Below are 15,693 nucleotides of genomic sequence, written 5' to 3' on the forward strand. Positions count from 1 at the left end.
TTCTTCTTCAAAGTCCCTTTTCTTTTGACTTGGGATCTCTTCCTTCCCAGGCTGTTTCAGCAGTCCTAAACTAGCATTTGTGGGACACTGGCCATCTTAGGCAAATATGTGAAATAAAAATGTCTTTACACCCTCTAGCATTTCATGTTGCTAAAACCACTCCTTTGTTACCCATTTCCTCTGTTAACATGTGTCTTTCAGTGTCTGGCTCACTTTAAATACCTATTCTGATGAGTTAATTTTTTTGGTAAACTTAATTTTCCTAAATATGTATTAATGTATTAATCAGCTCTACTCTTTTTCTTTTCATGTCCTCATTAACTTTTGCTTTTTTTTTGAGATGGGGAGATGTATTGTTTTTACTTTGACTTTATTTTTTTTTTAAGATTTTATTTATTTGTCACTATAAGCAGGGGGAGCGGCAGGCAGAGGGAGAAGCAGGCTCCCTGCTGAGCAAGGAGCCTGATGGGACTTGATCCCAGGACCCCAGGATCATGACCTGAGCCAAAGGCAGCCGCTTAACCGACTAAGCCACCCAGGTGTCCCTTTATTTTATTATTTTTTTAAGATTTTATTTATTTATTTGTCAGAGAGAGCAAGAACACAAGCATGGGTAGTGGCAGGCAGAGGGAGAAGCAGACTCCCTGCTGAGCAAGGAGCTGGATGCAGGACTCGATCCCAGGACTCTGGGATCATGACCTAAGCTGAAGGCAGACAGACACTTAAGCTACTGAGCCACCCAGGTGTCCCTGCTTTGACTTTTAAAAAAAGTTTCTTGTTCCTGACAGAACTCTCCCTTTGCCCCTTTTCCCCTTCACCATAGTTTTCTAAAGGGCTCCTCTCCCTTCTAAAATTTTTCTCCCCCAGGCATTCCCTTTCCAAGACTTCATTTGTGCATTTCAAATGCACTTTAATGTTCCTTCTTAGGAGTCTGGGCATTTGTCTCTGGACGCTTGCTTTTTACGGCTAGGGGACTTTTTATTTCTGGTTGTGGTTTTTCATCCATATTAGATGTCCTGCTAGTTTTCCTCTTTTGTCTTCCACAAACTGTGTTGCCTATTTTGCTTTCTGCTAAGGCATGTGGCTGTTGCTTTGTGCATAGGAGAGTGCCTGATAGGAATTGTTTGTTTGTTGTTGTGTTTGTTTAGTGATATTTGCTATTGCCTTCATCTTAAAGGTAAGGAAAATGATGCTCAGAGTAGTTAAATGGCATGGGCAAAGGCTATTAAGAACAAGTGAGGATTGATAAGCCTCTGTTAACCTTTGCTGCATTGCTGGTCTTTAGAGTCCTCTTTACACTTCAAGCCTAGTGCACATCCTTCCTCTTCTTGGAAGCTTCCTAGAGCTCCATGGCAGAATGAATGTTCTCCTCCATAGGTCTCCCCTTGCGCTGGCCCTCGATGGAAGAGCATCTGAGTTAGGAGGGTTATCAAGACCATGTTTACATTTTTAATCACAGTTGTAATATTTTTGCTAAGTGGTCACCCTGTGTGGGTAATGTTGCATTTGGGCTTTGAACCCAGATCTTGCCCTTACTCATCTGTGGTGAGACAGATGAGCTGATGGATATGAAGGCCAGGACTGGACACCCAGTGAGATTTCTCCTCTGTTCCTTTTCTTGCATTAGCTCTTCTTCATAGGCTTGCACACAGTGTGCATGTACTCTTTTTAATGTTTATTTGTCAAAGGAGATGGTCATAAATTACTGGACAGTTGTAAGCACTTTTTTGGTGCTCAGTTAAGCACCATACTTCTTTTTCTTTTTTAAAGATTTTATTTATTTATTTGAGAGAGAGAGAGAATGAGAGATAGAAAGCACGGGAGAGAAGAGGGTCAGAGGGAGAAGCAGATTCCCTGCTGAGCAGGAAGCCCGATGTGGGACTCGATCCCGGGACTCCAGGATCATGACCTGAGCCGAAGGCAGTCGCTTAACCAACTGAACCACCCAGGCGCCCTTTCTTATAGTTTTTGACATTCTCTGCCACCCACCTCTGGCAACCACCAATCTGTTCTCTGTATCCATGAGCGTGTGGGTGGTTGTTTTTATTCCAGATTCCACATATATTCCACTTACGATAAGGTGATCTTGGTTATTGTCTTCTGATGAGTTAATACTTTGTTTTTCTAAGGAGGCAAATGAATTTATATTATTTGTCTCTTAATAGAAATTCTAAATTCTATGCTTTCTGAGGTGGGTTTGGTTTTTAATATTAGCTCTACTGTTAGTCTTAACTCATTGGGTTTGAAAAGAGTTTATGTACAGTAATAATTAAATCTTTTTTTTTTAGTCCAGCCTTTGTTTATATGTATATTTTCTTTTTTTTTTTTTTAAGATTTTATTTATTTGACAGGGAGAGACACAGCGAGAGAGGGAACACAAGCAGGGGGAGTGGGAGAGGGAGAAGCAGGCTTCCCGCTGAGCAGGGAGCCCAATGCGGGACACTTGATCCCAGGACCCTGGGACCATGACCTGAGCCGAAGGCAGATGCTTAACGACTGAGCCACCCAGGCGCCCCTATGTATATTTGCTTTTTTAAACTCAGAATTTGGGGTCATACTTCATATATGTAGTCCTGCCTTTTCAACTAATATCATTGATATATTTTCACATCAGTAAATACTTTTTAAATATTGAGTGGCTACATAAAACTCCATCACAAATATACTATAGTTTAATAAGCAATATTCATTATTCTAATTTTTTGGTCTTAAAATGTGCTGATAAATATTTTTATATAAAAATCTGAATGAAGCTCTGTTTCTTTAGGCTAAGTTCCTAGGAGTAGAATTAATAGGTCAAAATGTATATGTTTTTAAGCCTTTTGAAAATATTTATAATACTGGGGCGCCTGGGTGGCTCAGTCACTGGGCGTCTGCCTTCGGCTCAGGTCATGGTCCCAGAGTCCTGGGATCGAGCCCCGCATTGGGCTCCCTGCTCCTTGGGAAGCCTGCTTCTCCCTCTCCCACTCCCCCTGCTTGTGTTCCCTCTCCCGCTGTGTCTGTCTCTGTCAAATAAATAAAATCTTTAAAAAATATATAATACTAAAGTTTAGTTCTCATATATATTGATGCATCACAAAATCGATGTTTATAGATTAGTTAAGAACCACAGAGAAATTTTGACATTTTTCTATCATACCTTGTGACTCTACCAGACCCCGATATTGTTATCTTTTATCTTCGAAACAGTATCCAAGCAAATGGCCAAAGAAGTTAACCCCTTACTCCAGAGCAGCACTTATTTACTTACTTGTGATTTTATAGTTACTGAGGTGATAGTTTTCTCTAACTAGACTGTGAACTCCATGAGGGCAATAACCATGTCTGTTTTTCAGTGCCAGTGTATCTAGCTCCTGTCACAGTATTGTAGACAATCAATGAATATTTGTTGAAAGGGATTGAAAAATATATAGTATAATTTTTTGTGCTGAAATGCTATAGGAGCATATGATTAAGATTGTTTACTTGGGTTTTGAGTTTAGATGCACTTAGATTTTATTCTTCATTCTGCCACTTAGTTGCTGGTTGGTCCTGGGCCAGTGCCTGGTACAGCAAATGATAGTACTAGTTACTGTTTTTCTGGCTGTCCCATCTGTCTCTGGTTATGAAGGCCTTGAAAACAAGGATATTGTCTGGATCTCGTTAGCACCAGAACCTACCACAGCACCTGTTCTCATAAATAATTGTCAAATTGAAGTTTTGAATTTATGGTTGTGAGGGATGTTATGGCATAAACTGTAGTTAATGCCATTCTTCACTTGTACTGAACTTGTGTTCCTCTGAAAGTTTCTTGTTCTCTCTGGTACCTGGAGTTTAGATACAGCACTTCCTCTGCCTGGGGTAGTCACATCCTCTTTTTACCTTATACATAATTTGTCCTTTAGGACCCAACTTAGACTTTCCTTCTCCTGGAAAGTATTCTGTAATGTCTCTAAGAGTGGGTGTCTTTTCTCTAGAATTAGGATTTTTAATTTTGGCACTACAGACATTTGCGCTGGATAATTATTTTTGTTGTGGGGGACTGTCCTGTTGATTGTAGAATGTTTAGCAGCAGTATTCCTGGCATCTACCCACCAGATGCCAGTAGCATCCCTTCCAATCATGACAACCCAGGATGTCTCCAAGTCATTGCCAAATATCCCATAGGGGACAGAGTCACTTTCAGTTGAGAACCACTCTAAAATTAGACTTCTTACCAAATAGTATTATAGTTGCCAGATTTTCTTAAGCTGTTTTTTTCCAATAGAATATAAGTTCCTTTGAGGGCAAGGACTGTACTTTTTTTTTTTTTTTTTTTTTTTTGTAAATCTTCAGCGTTTAGCTATTGTCTGATGTAGAAATATTTGGTATTTGTTGAGCGGATTGAATATAATTCAGTGTAATGGTTGCCAGATATTTCATGACACACAAGCCCTGTTGTAAACTGAGACTTAGGTTGATTATTAAATATATAAAGGCTTCTGGAGGTTCTTATTAGTGGTTTATGCACAAGTGGACAAATATCCCTAGTGTTTTTCCTTACATTGGATATCTTTTTTGGTTTGTCTGTTTATTAATTAGTTTATTTGACCTAGCTTTTGTTTGGATGTTATATGTTTTGAAGTTCAAGTCCAGAATTCGTTGGGAGACATAGAATTTGTGCTCTCTCAATATGGAATTCACAATGTTATATCCCCTTGTGGGTGGAGGGGAGTGGTTTTGTTGACTATAACTTTGCTGTACATTCAAAGTCTTGGTGAATAGCCTTCTGTTGTTAAATTTTATAGAGCAGTTTTTTTTTTTGAATTTTTCATCCCTTTGTATATTTTCTTTGCAAGTCAGTAAATATTAATATTTTTGTGATCTTGGGTACTGGCTTTTTCCCACAGGCTGAGACTTAATAGGAGGACTTGAGGAAGTAATGGGAGAATATTTTTGAATTTGGTTCTAAATATGATAGTCTTTCCCCATCACTGCCCTGATGAGATTTTTGGGAGAAGTAGGAGTCTTTCCTGCTGCTGCTTTGTCTTTTTATCAACCCACTCCTACACCAATATATATTTTTTTAATTTTTTATTGTTATGTTAATCACCATATATTACATCATTAGTTTTTGGTGCAGTGTTCCATGATTCATTGTTTGTTCATAACACCCAGTGCTCCGTGCAGAACGTGCCCTCCTCAATACCCATCACCAGGCTAACCCATCCCCCTCCCCCCTCCCCTCTAGAACCTCAGTTTGTTTTTCAGAGTCCATCATCTCTCATGGTTCGTCTCCCCCTGACATACTCCCCTTTTCTTCCTCTCCTGTTATCTTCTTTTTTCTTAAAATATGTTGCGTTATTTGTTTCAGAAGTACAGATCTGTGATTCAACAGTCTTGCACAATTCACAGCGCTCACCGTAGCACATACCCTCCCCAATGTCTATCACCCAGCCACCCCATCCCTCCCACCCCCAACCACTCCAGTAACACTCAGTTTGTTTCCTGAGATTAAGAATTCCTCATATCAGTGAGGTCATGTGATACATGTCTTTCTCTGATTGACTTATTTCACTCAGCATAACACCCTCCAGTTCCATCCACGTCGTTGCAAATGGCAAGATCTCATTCCTTTTGATGGCTGCATAATATTCCATTTACACCACTATATTAGATACTCATTTTATCCATTACCAGATTCTTTTAGCTCTGCCTTCAAGCTAGATCTCAAATCCAGTCATGCTACCCTAGTCTAAGGTATTTCCATCTCTTGCCTGAACTATAGTAATAGCCTTCTCCTTGGTTCTCTTGCTTCTGTTATTACCCTCCCCCAGTCAGTTCTCCACATAAGCCAAAACGATCTTAAAGAAATGTGAATCAGATCATGTTTTGCCTGTACTAGGAAACCATTCTGGTTTATAGTGTCAGCTAATCCACCCTCTAACTGGAATAATTTCAGCTTGAAAGTAGTAACTGTGCTTATCTTTTTCCAGGAGGAACAGCACAGCATGCTGGGCTCTGGATTTAAAGCTGAGCGTTTACGAGTCAATTTGAGATTAGTCATAAACCGTCTTAAACTGTTGGAGAAAAAAAAAAGTGAGTAATGCATGATTGCCATATATTTTCTTTCCCCAAATCACTGGGGTTTCCCATCCTATTAACTGGCTCTGTGAGGCTAGTACTATGAAGTCTTAGGGATCCCATATCCTTTAAGCTTTAGATAATGACTGCTGCTCTTTGTGACAAGTTAGATTGAATCATTCTGTTGCAGGGAATTGGTAACATGACTCCTGAGGTAAATTTGTGGCTATAACAGCAATATTCTCACCTAGACAAAGGACCACATTCTGGAGACTAGATGAGTTGGGACTAGATTTGGTAAAAGACAAGTGAGCTAGGATGTACTAGAAACACCCACTTCGCTCTTGGGGTAGAAGTCTTCTGCAGGCCACGGCCCAGTGTACTGCTGCTGTGTGAGTGGATGGGATTTGTGCCTTAGCGGAACTGGCCCAGAAAGCACGGAAAGAGATTGCTGACTATCTGGCTGCTGGGAAGGATGAACGAGCTCGGATCCGAGTGGAGCATATTATCCGAGAAGACTACCTTGTGGAGGCCATGGAAATTCTGGAGCTGTATTGTGATCTGCTGCTGGCTCGGTTTGGTCTCATCCAGTCTATGAAGTAAGATAATTTTGTCTTTTTTTTAAAAAACTTAATTTAGGTATGATTTATAGAAAAAACTGTACATATGTATACGGTTTGATGAGTTTGGACATACGCATACGCCTGCATACCATCACCACAATCAAGGTAATAAACATTTGTTACCTCCAGAAATTTCCTTGTGTCCCCCCACACACCCGTTTTTGATAAAAACACATGACATCAGATCCCTACCCTTTTAACATTTTTTTTTAAGATTTTATTTATTTATTTGACAGAGAGCACAAGCAGGGGGCGCGGCAGGCAGAGGCAGAGGGAGAAGCAGGCCTCCTGCGGAGCAGGGAGCCCGATGCGGGACTCGATCCCAGGACCCTGGGGTCATGACCTGAGCGGAAGGCACTTAACCGACTGAGCCACCCAGGCGTCCCCCTCTTAACATTTTTTAAAAAGATCGATTTCTTTTAGAGAGAGCATGCATGCAGCAGGCGGGAGGGGGTGGAGGAGCAGAGGACAGAATCCCAAGCGGACGCCGCGCTAAGTGTGGAGCCTGACAGGGGCCTCGATCTCACAACTGTGAGATCATGACCTGAGCCGAAACCACCCAGGCGCCCCTCTACTCTCTTAACATTTTTAAGTGCCTGGTATAGTATTGTTAACTATATGCAGTGTTGTTCAGTAGGTTTCTAGAACTTCGTCTTGTATAATGTAATGAAATGAAATAAGATATTTTGAAGACCTAGATCAAATCACCTTTTTGAGAAAGGGATTTTGAGAAGGGAGTAATACTGGTCTCCTACTGCATGTGGGGGGCTAGAACCAGGGGACTACTTCACATACCCAAGGACCTTTTTCCTAATACCTTTGCTGGAAGGCCTGATCTCCTTGTAAACAACTGAAAAAATAAGGACTCTGAAATCAAAAGGTCTAAGTTTGAGTCTTGGCTCTACCCTTTCCTGACTTTGTGACCTTGGGCTTGTCAGAGATTCCCGAGAAGTAAAATAGGATGATGAAAATGGCTAGAAGCCCTAGAATTATTTGTGAGAATCCAGTGAGATTTGTGCAAGAACTTTAGAGGCTATCAAACATACGATACAAATTCTGGGGTTTTGTTGGTTTGTTTTAAAGGAATTTTTTCTTTTTTTTTTATAAGATTTTATTTAGGCATGCCTGGGTGTCTCAGTCGGTTAAGTGTCTGCCTTCAGCTCAGGTCATGATCCCAGGGTCCTGGGATTGAGTCCGATATCAGGCTCCCTGCTCAGCGGGGAGTCTGTTTCTCCCTCTGCCTCTCCCCACTGGCTTGTGCTCTCTCTGGCTTACTCTCTCAAATAAATAAATAAAATCTTTAAAGAAAATTTTATTTGTTTATTTGAGAGAGAGAGTGCGAGCAGGGGAGGAGCAGAGGGAGAGGGAGAAGCAGACTCCCCACTGAGCAGGGAGCCCAATAGGGAGCTTAATCCTCGAACTCCGGGATCATGACCTGAGCCACCCAGGTGCCCCTGTTTTCTTTTCTTTTTTTTTTTTAATTTTATTTATTTATTTCAGAGAGAGAGAATGAGAGATAGAAAGCACGAGAGGGAAGAGGGTCAGAGGGAGAAGCAGACTCCTCACCGAGCAGGGAGCCCGATGTGGGACTCGATCCCGGGACTCCAGGATCATGACCCGAGCCGAAGGCAGTCGCTTAACCAACTGAGCCACCCAGGCGCCCGCCCCCTTTAAAGAATATTAATTTTATTAATTTTTTTCCTTAATTAGGGAACTAGATTCTGGTCTGGCTGAATCTGTGTCTACACTGATATGGGCTGCTCCTCGGCTCCAGTCAGAAGTGGCTGAGTTGAAAATAGTGAGTACAATGAGTTTCAGTGATGTCTGAGGTTTGTCATATTTTTAGGTTGGTTAACAAAATTCACTTCTGCTAATTTGACCAGATATTCTGTACCCTTTTCATGGTGTCTTTGAAACAGGCTTTTATAAATTTGTCTCTGCCTCCTTTTCAGGCCTTATATAATGCAACAGAACAGTGTTGTCAAACTTAATTTTTTTTAAGGAGCAAAGTTTTGTGTTTCTCCGGTTTTGTCTTATTTTTATTGTAATGTTACTTAAGTATATTCAAATAGAAAAGTTCTTAAACAACTGTAAACCAGTAAAGTTAAAATAACATTAACTGTAGGTGACAGATGTTTTGCTTCATTCGTTAATTCCACAAATATTCATCGGGTATATGTTACAAGTTAGGTGGGCATTGAGGGTACAGTAGTGAGCAAAATATGACACCAACCCTACTCTTGTAGGTTTAAAATCTAGCAGAAGAGATAGACGTTAAAAACTTCCCCGTGACAACATGGATATGGCACTGACTGCTAGGATACAAATTCACTTGAGTTGTTCTCTCCTATTTTCTGCATCGTTGCCTTTTTTGTTTTATTCTCTAGATTGTCTCAGTCATCTCCTGACCCGTCTTTTGAGATTTCCTGGTCTTCTGTATGTTTTTATTTTTATTTTTTTAAAGATTTTATTTATTTATTTGACAGAGAGAGACACAGCGAGAGAGGGAACACAAGCAGGGGGAGTGGGAGAGGGAGAAGCAGGCTTCCCGCGGAGCAGGGAGCCCGATGTGGGGCTCGATCCCAGGACCCTGGGATCATGACCTGAGCTGAAGGCAGACGCTTAACGACTGAGCCACCCAGGCGCCCCTGTATGTTTTTATTTTTAAGAGCTCTTTTTAATTCTCTATTTGAATACTTACTTCATAGTCTGTTGCTTTTGTTTCATAGCTATAATGTCTTTTAACTGAGAATATTAGTTTCTTAATAACTTTTCTTGTTCTATTTCTTATTTTTAGACTATTTTGTGGTAGAGGCTTTTCACAGAAGTTTGGTGACCCTTGATTGTTAGTTTATATTTGAAAGTGAGGCATTTAAAAAGCGGTTTGGAACCTCTTGCGTGCCTAGGTGGGGCTTATTGCCAGATGCCTTCACTGTTGAATATCTAAGCCCTTTCTTAAGGGAACTCCAGAGTATCAGGAACTAGTTTTCTTCCTCAGTATGGTCATTTCCTTCAGAGAGGAATCCTCTTTTTTACCTCGAGGTTATAAGCTGGCAGAATTTCTGAGACCCAGAGGAGAAGGAAGCCAAAGGTCTTATTCTTCTCTTTTAGAAGACTTAAACTTAATTTTTCTACTGTCAGTATGTGTCTCTGCTCTCTGCTATGCTTGGAGTTCAGAATCCCTTTAGTCTAACCTCCCCAGAGAGTAAGCCTCCTGTATTCTGACCTGGTAGGGCTGGGAGTCAGAGTTTTGTGAGTAGAGGAATGGTGGGAGAGTAGAGGCAACTGCTCCTGCTTTTAGCTCACGACCCCGAGATCAAGAGTCCCATACTCTACCGACCGAGCCAGCGAGGTGCCCCAGAGGCAGCTGCTGCTTATACAGACTTTTAACCTCAGTCTCTCTCTCTCTTTTTTTTTTTTTTTTAAGTTTTATTTAAGTAATCTCTACACGCAGTGTGGGGCTTAGAACTCATGACCCTAATCGAGAGTTGCATGCTCCTCCAGCTGAGCCAGCCAGGCGTCCCAACCTCAGTTTCGTTGTAACCTCTCCTGTATTCTTCCTTTATATAAAAATTTATTCAAGATGAAACACATTTACATGATTTTAAACAGGTGAACTCATAAAGGAACTAGAAGAAAACTAGGCAGATTTAAAAAAATGATCTCATAGTGGAAAAGTCCATAAAACCCAAAAGCCGTAAACAAAGAGCAATAAATTTAAGAAAAATAAAAAATTCCTGCATAATATAAAGCAACCAAGAACTGTTACTTAAAAGACAAATGACAACCTTAAGTTGTAAGTACCGGGTCTGCATACTGAACAATGAGTGCCTCCTTACTGAACTCTCAGATGTTGGGGCCACTGGTTCAATGCCAGGCATATCCTGCCTGGATTTTTTGAATCTTCTTCCTACACATACTTTGGTTTCTTTCAGTCTGTTCAGCTTAGGGTTTTGTTCAAAACACAGATCTGATTCTGTCACTACCCCTCGCTTTAAAGCCCTTTAGTAGCTGCTGTTTTTATGATGGAAATAATTCCTAATGTGGCCTACATAGTTCTGCATTGTGTGGCCCCCTTGTGCCTTTCTTTCTTCATTTCCTATTAACACTCCTCCGTGGGGCTCAACACTGACTTAATTTCAGCTTGAGGATTGACCCTGCTTTTCTGACCTTGAGGACTTTGCACATGCTGTTTTCTTTTTCTAGAATGTTCTTCCCTCCCTCTTAACTCCTAGTCATCCTTTACATCTCAGTGAAGCATCCCTTTCTTCAGGAAGCCTTACCTTTTCTTTTTTTTTTTTTTTTTTTTTGAGATTTTATTTATTTGAGAGAGAGAGTGAACAAGTGGGAGGGGCAGAGGGAAGGGAGAGGAAGAGAGGATCTCGAACAGACTCCGTGCTGAGCAAGGAGCCCAGTTCGGGGCTTATTCCCACAACCCTGAGATCATGACCTGAGCTGAACCAAGAGTTGGATGCTTAAGCGACTGAGCCACCCAGGTGCCCCCTTACATGACTTTTTTGATCAGATCTAATTTCACTGTTGTAAGTTATTGACGGTGTGTATACTTTCACTTGGTGATACTTAACTGTGGCTACGTTTGTATCTTTATATGTGTGACTAATGACTGGTTTCCTCAGAGATTCTAAGACTTTAAGAGTAGGAACAATGTCTGTTTTTGTTTATTGTATTTATAGCATATGTCATAATGTCTATGGGAGAGTTTGGCATATAGTTACAGCTGAATGGATGGATGGATAAACAAATATGAACTAACATGTATCCCTTAAAAGTTTTACAGGCCCTGGTTTTTTTTGAAATCCTATAATAGAAGCATGGTTACTGTTGATAGGAAGCTTGAAGCAGTCTGTAAGAATGGTTTCCACTTTCATTTACTGTTCTTTTTTCTCTATAGGTTGCTGATCAGCTCTGTGCCAAGTATAGCAAGGAATACGGCAAGTTATGTAGGACCAACCAGATTGGAACTGTGAATGACAGGGTAATGAACATACTTGTTAACATGATGCAGTAGACTGGGTGTGGGCATATTATCTTGGCTTGATTGTAGTGGGTCCTACTGTATGGCTGAGATAATCTAGGGTTGCATATCTTATAGTGAGGATGAGAAGGCTCTCTGGCTGGCGGTGCAGTCAACTCCTTACCGCTTCTCTAAACCTCTGATTGTGAGGCCCCCAGTCCTTTGTGCCCCTTTTGATTTGTGCATGTAGAAGCGAGGTGATGAAGAGTGGGTGAATTCAGATGTGGAAGGCAGCATTATCAGTCTTACCAACACCTGGGTCATGTGTAACCAGAGACCATGAGAGGGGCATGGGTTTGTAATAATGCTTTGTGACTGAAAAAAAAATCATTTAACTGGTCAGAACCTCCTTTTTCCTCAATTTACCTGTAAAATAAGAGAAAGTTTAAACGAGAGGTTAGGCTGATTGGCATAGATTTTAAACCTAGGTCTTTTACTTACAGCTAATGCACAAACTCAGTGTGGAAGCCCCACCCAAAATCCTGGTGGAGAGATACCTGATTGAAATTGCTAAGAACTACAATGTGCCCTATGAGCCTGACTCTGTGGTTATGGTAAGTAGAGAGTCTTTTCAGAGTACAGAGGGGGAAATGAGTCTCTGGATATCATTTTCTTAAAAAAATAATCCTATCCTTTGCGCTAATGTTTGTGTGTGGGAGATTAAACCTTTGTCCAATTAGTGTCTTTTTGGGTAATGATAAATATGCCTGCATTTCTCAAAGAGTATTTAAGAATCAGATGAGATGAATGACTGGAAGGCACTTAGAAAAGGTACAAACCTTGATGCAAATACAGAATGGCAGTATTGCTGCTTTTCGATGAAGTTCAAGGAATTGAACCAAGAAATGCCCCAAGATCCCGAATGGATTCTAAAACTATTTATCAGGTGCCTGCCGTGTGTTAGTGCACTGAGAGCTGAGAATACAGAGAATAAAAACAAGTTCCCTGTCCTGAAGGGTTTACAGTGTAAGGGGGGCAAATATGCAAATAGTAATCATTCAGTTAAGGTCAGTGGGGTGTAGTGGGTTCTTTGCTGTGCTACTCAGACAGCACTCCCCCATCCCAGATAGACACACTTAAGGATAAAAGCATTTATTTCCCCAGCTCTTGAGAATACTGATGACTGGTGGCTCATACACTCTAGCAGTAGCCCTCAGAAGAAAGCTGCTTCATCCGAAGTCTTTTCTGCAGGACAGCCTATATTCAGTAACTGGGTTTTAAAGACTGTGTCCCAGTTAGGGGTACGTGTTGCAGGCCCATCCCAGCTCAGAGCTCCTTAAGGAACCGACTGAGCAGTTGTTGTGACTGTACGGCAGCCTAGCCCGGCTTCCTTCACTTCCCCACAGGTCTTTATCCCAAGGGACCACGCCAGTAACTTCCTCCACACTGGTCTCCATCTCAGAGTCTGCTTCTGGGGGAACCTGGCCTGCAATGTGGGTTAATGATACGGGTTTCTCTCTTCTTCTCAGGCAGAAGCTCCTCCTGGGGTAGAGACAGATCTTATTGATGTTGGATTCACAGATGATGTGAAGAAAGGGGGTCCTGGAAGAGGAGGAGGGGGTGGCTTCGCAACACCAGTTGGTGGACCTGATGGAACAGTGCCTATGCCCATGCCCATGCCCATGCCCTCTCCCAGTACTCCTTTCTCCTACCCACTTCCAAAGGGACCAGTAAGTATACATAGAAGTGTGGGTGTAAACTGTAGAAATGTCACAGAAGATGACACATTGGATGTATGAATACACAGGAGTTGTAGGTTGTCAAAAATATTCCTCAGTAAGAACATTTGGTATTAGTGATCATATTGTGGAAAAAATACTGGGATTTGGAGAAAGTCTTTTGTTAATGATGTGGGAAAATACAGAGAGATGGTGCTAGAGAAACTTTTTCTTATAGCTTTACTGAATACCTTTGGGACCTGTTGAAGGCATAAGTAGTTCTTTCCAAAAATGAGTACTACTTATTACCAGGTAGAAAAACCTCTTTTGTAGACAGAAAGATGGTCATTACTAGTAATAGGAAAGTCTGATTAGAATCTTCCCCTGTAGACATCGAAGCAGTTGATTAGTAATTTGAAGACTAGCCTTTGGCTTTAGATCTTTAAAAATCTGGAATCCTTCTGGGCTTTTTTTTCTTTTGGAGCTCTTGAATATATATACATACTGAATATATATCTTGAATATTCACATTGAATACGTGTAGGTATTGCTCCCTTACCATATACAAACCTCAGAAACCGCAAAATGGGGCCATGTCTCTGATGTTGCCTTTCTCCTCTTGCAGTCAGATTTCAATGGATTGCCAGTGGGGACTTATCAGGCTTTTCCCAATATTCATCCACCTCAGATACCAGCAACTCCCCCATCGTATGAATCTGTAAGTGCTTGAGCCTCTTTTGTAAGCAGCAGGAGAGAGAATCCCATGAAGAGAGAGCAAAATAATGGCCACAGGGAAGGCAAAGTTTTGATCAATTCCTAGTTACCAGCATTGCTCTTGCTTTGGATTTTTGTGTTGCTTTAACATTACCCTGGAGATGGGGTGGTGGGGCGGCATCATTGGTGGCACTGCTTTGTTTGCAATTAAGCCAGGAATCAGGAAGGAGCTGCAGATCTCCTGGAAAGTTCTAGTAGGGCACTTACCTAGTCTGTTGGGTTTTTTTTTTTTTTTTTTGGTTGGTTTTGTTTTTTTAGGCAGAGAACTGTATTGAGCTGGTGTAGTCTTACTGCTAGAATATCAATTAAAATACCAGTTTTACAAATTCAAGACTGTGTAAAAGAATAGTGGCCAGATTTTTATCTTAAACAGAAGTGTCCAGTTAGTAAACTTCAGCCTATAGCATTAATTTTACATTTTCATCTTATAGATGAAACTTGTTATAAATATGGTAACCATGCCTTGAATTGAATTGTTGGCGATTGCATAGCTTTGATTCAGAATTAGAGGGCTCCTTTTCTGTCAGCCTTGTTTCCTCAGCTGGTATGTGCCTTTTGAGACCTATTTCCATCTGATACATTACAGTTGGTAGGGCATTTGCTGCAAGATCGCCCTGTTCCTGAACTTGCTTAGTGTTCTTTCCTTTGGTTTTTTCTTGGGCCTGGGTTTTCTTATGTTTCGGTTTTGCATGCATTGAAGCACTGCCCACAACTGTTTCTAGGAATGAGGTAGAAGATCTTCAGTATTAGAGGACTTGGTTCTTGGAGATGAATTCAGTGGGTTAGTGCTTTCTCTCTGCCCAGAAGGTGAAGGTATCAAAGAGAGGTGTTATGGTGTGGTAAGAATTTTCTTTTTCTCTGCTTGGTGGTTAAGAGTTTAACATGTTATCTGATTGGAAGATCAGGAAGGAGTATAGGGGGTGGAGGGGCAGTTTCTTTGGAGGAGGTTCTGTTGCTTCTGCTGAGCAGCTTAGCTTTTGGAAAAACAGGGGCTTATACCAATATCAGTACTTTGTCATTGCTTTCTCCCCTAGTAACTATCTTTGTGTTTCAGGTTGATGACATTAATGCTGATAAGAATGTCTCTTCTGCACAGATTGTTGGTGAGTGTGAATCAGAAACCCTCAGTGCTTGAACCCTTTGCTGTTTTCTCATTACTGCTCCTGCCTCAGAGATAGTGTTCATGTTTGTGGCATTTTACCCACATGCCCTGTCTTCTTCCAGAGTGTAGTAGGATGAAAATAGAACCTAATATTTCCCTTGTCCAAAAAGAAAATATCTTTCTTGGTTGCAGAGAATCTCCCAAGTTCCTTGTTTCTGTTAATGGTATCATTATCTTTCAACCTCTTTATGTTCCTGCTGCTTCAACTTTCATTGTACTTAGAAATACCAAAAGAGATCGATCTAGCTATCTTTCTGTCTAGATATAGATAACATGTTTTTAAACTTGAGCATTAAGGGGGTAGTAGACAAAACCGTAAATGAATAGCTCAATGACTTTTCATAAAGCAAGCATGCTCGTGTGATCATCTCAGAAAATAAAACACTACCAGTACTATGG

At 41.0% G+C, this 15,693-nt stretch overlaps 1 protein-coding gene across 3 annotated transcripts in view; it reads left to right on the top strand.

Moving 5' to 3' along the window:
• IST1 (IST1 factor associated with ESCRT-III) overlaps positions 1-15,693 on the top strand; it is a 34,260-nt gene that overhangs the window by 16,312 nt on the left and 2,255 nt on the right. For 2 of the 3 annotated variants that reach the window (XM_025888829.2, XM_025888830.2), the window contains 8 exons: positions 5,955-6,057; positions 6,461-6,641; positions 8,376-8,463; positions 11,578-11,661; positions 12,144-12,254; positions 13,170-13,370; positions 13,984-14,076; positions 15,187-15,235. In XM_025888829.2, the coding sequence (XP_025744614.1) occupies positions 5,970-6,057; positions 6,461-6,641; positions 8,376-8,463; positions 11,578-11,661; positions 12,144-12,254; positions 13,170-13,370; positions 13,984-14,076; positions 15,187-15,235 (895 nt within the window). In that variant the 5' untranslated portion in view covers positions 5,955-5,969. The remainder of the gene's footprint in view (positions 1-5,954; positions 6,058-6,460; positions 6,642-8,375; positions 8,464-11,577; positions 11,662-12,143; positions 12,255-13,169; positions 13,371-13,983; positions 14,077-15,186; positions 15,236-15,693) is intronic. The other variant, XM_073880057.1, reaches the window with a different exon arrangement.

The sequence above is a fragment of the Callorhinus ursinus genome, unplaced genomic scaffold (assembly GCF_003265705.2).
Source record: "Callorhinus ursinus isolate GAN/ISIS: 27379988/994484 unplaced genomic scaffold, GSC_fseal_2.0 scaffold37, whole genome shotgun sequence".
Classification (NCBI taxonomy): Eukaryota; Metazoa; Chordata; class Mammalia; order Carnivora; family Otariidae; genus Callorhinus; species Callorhinus ursinus.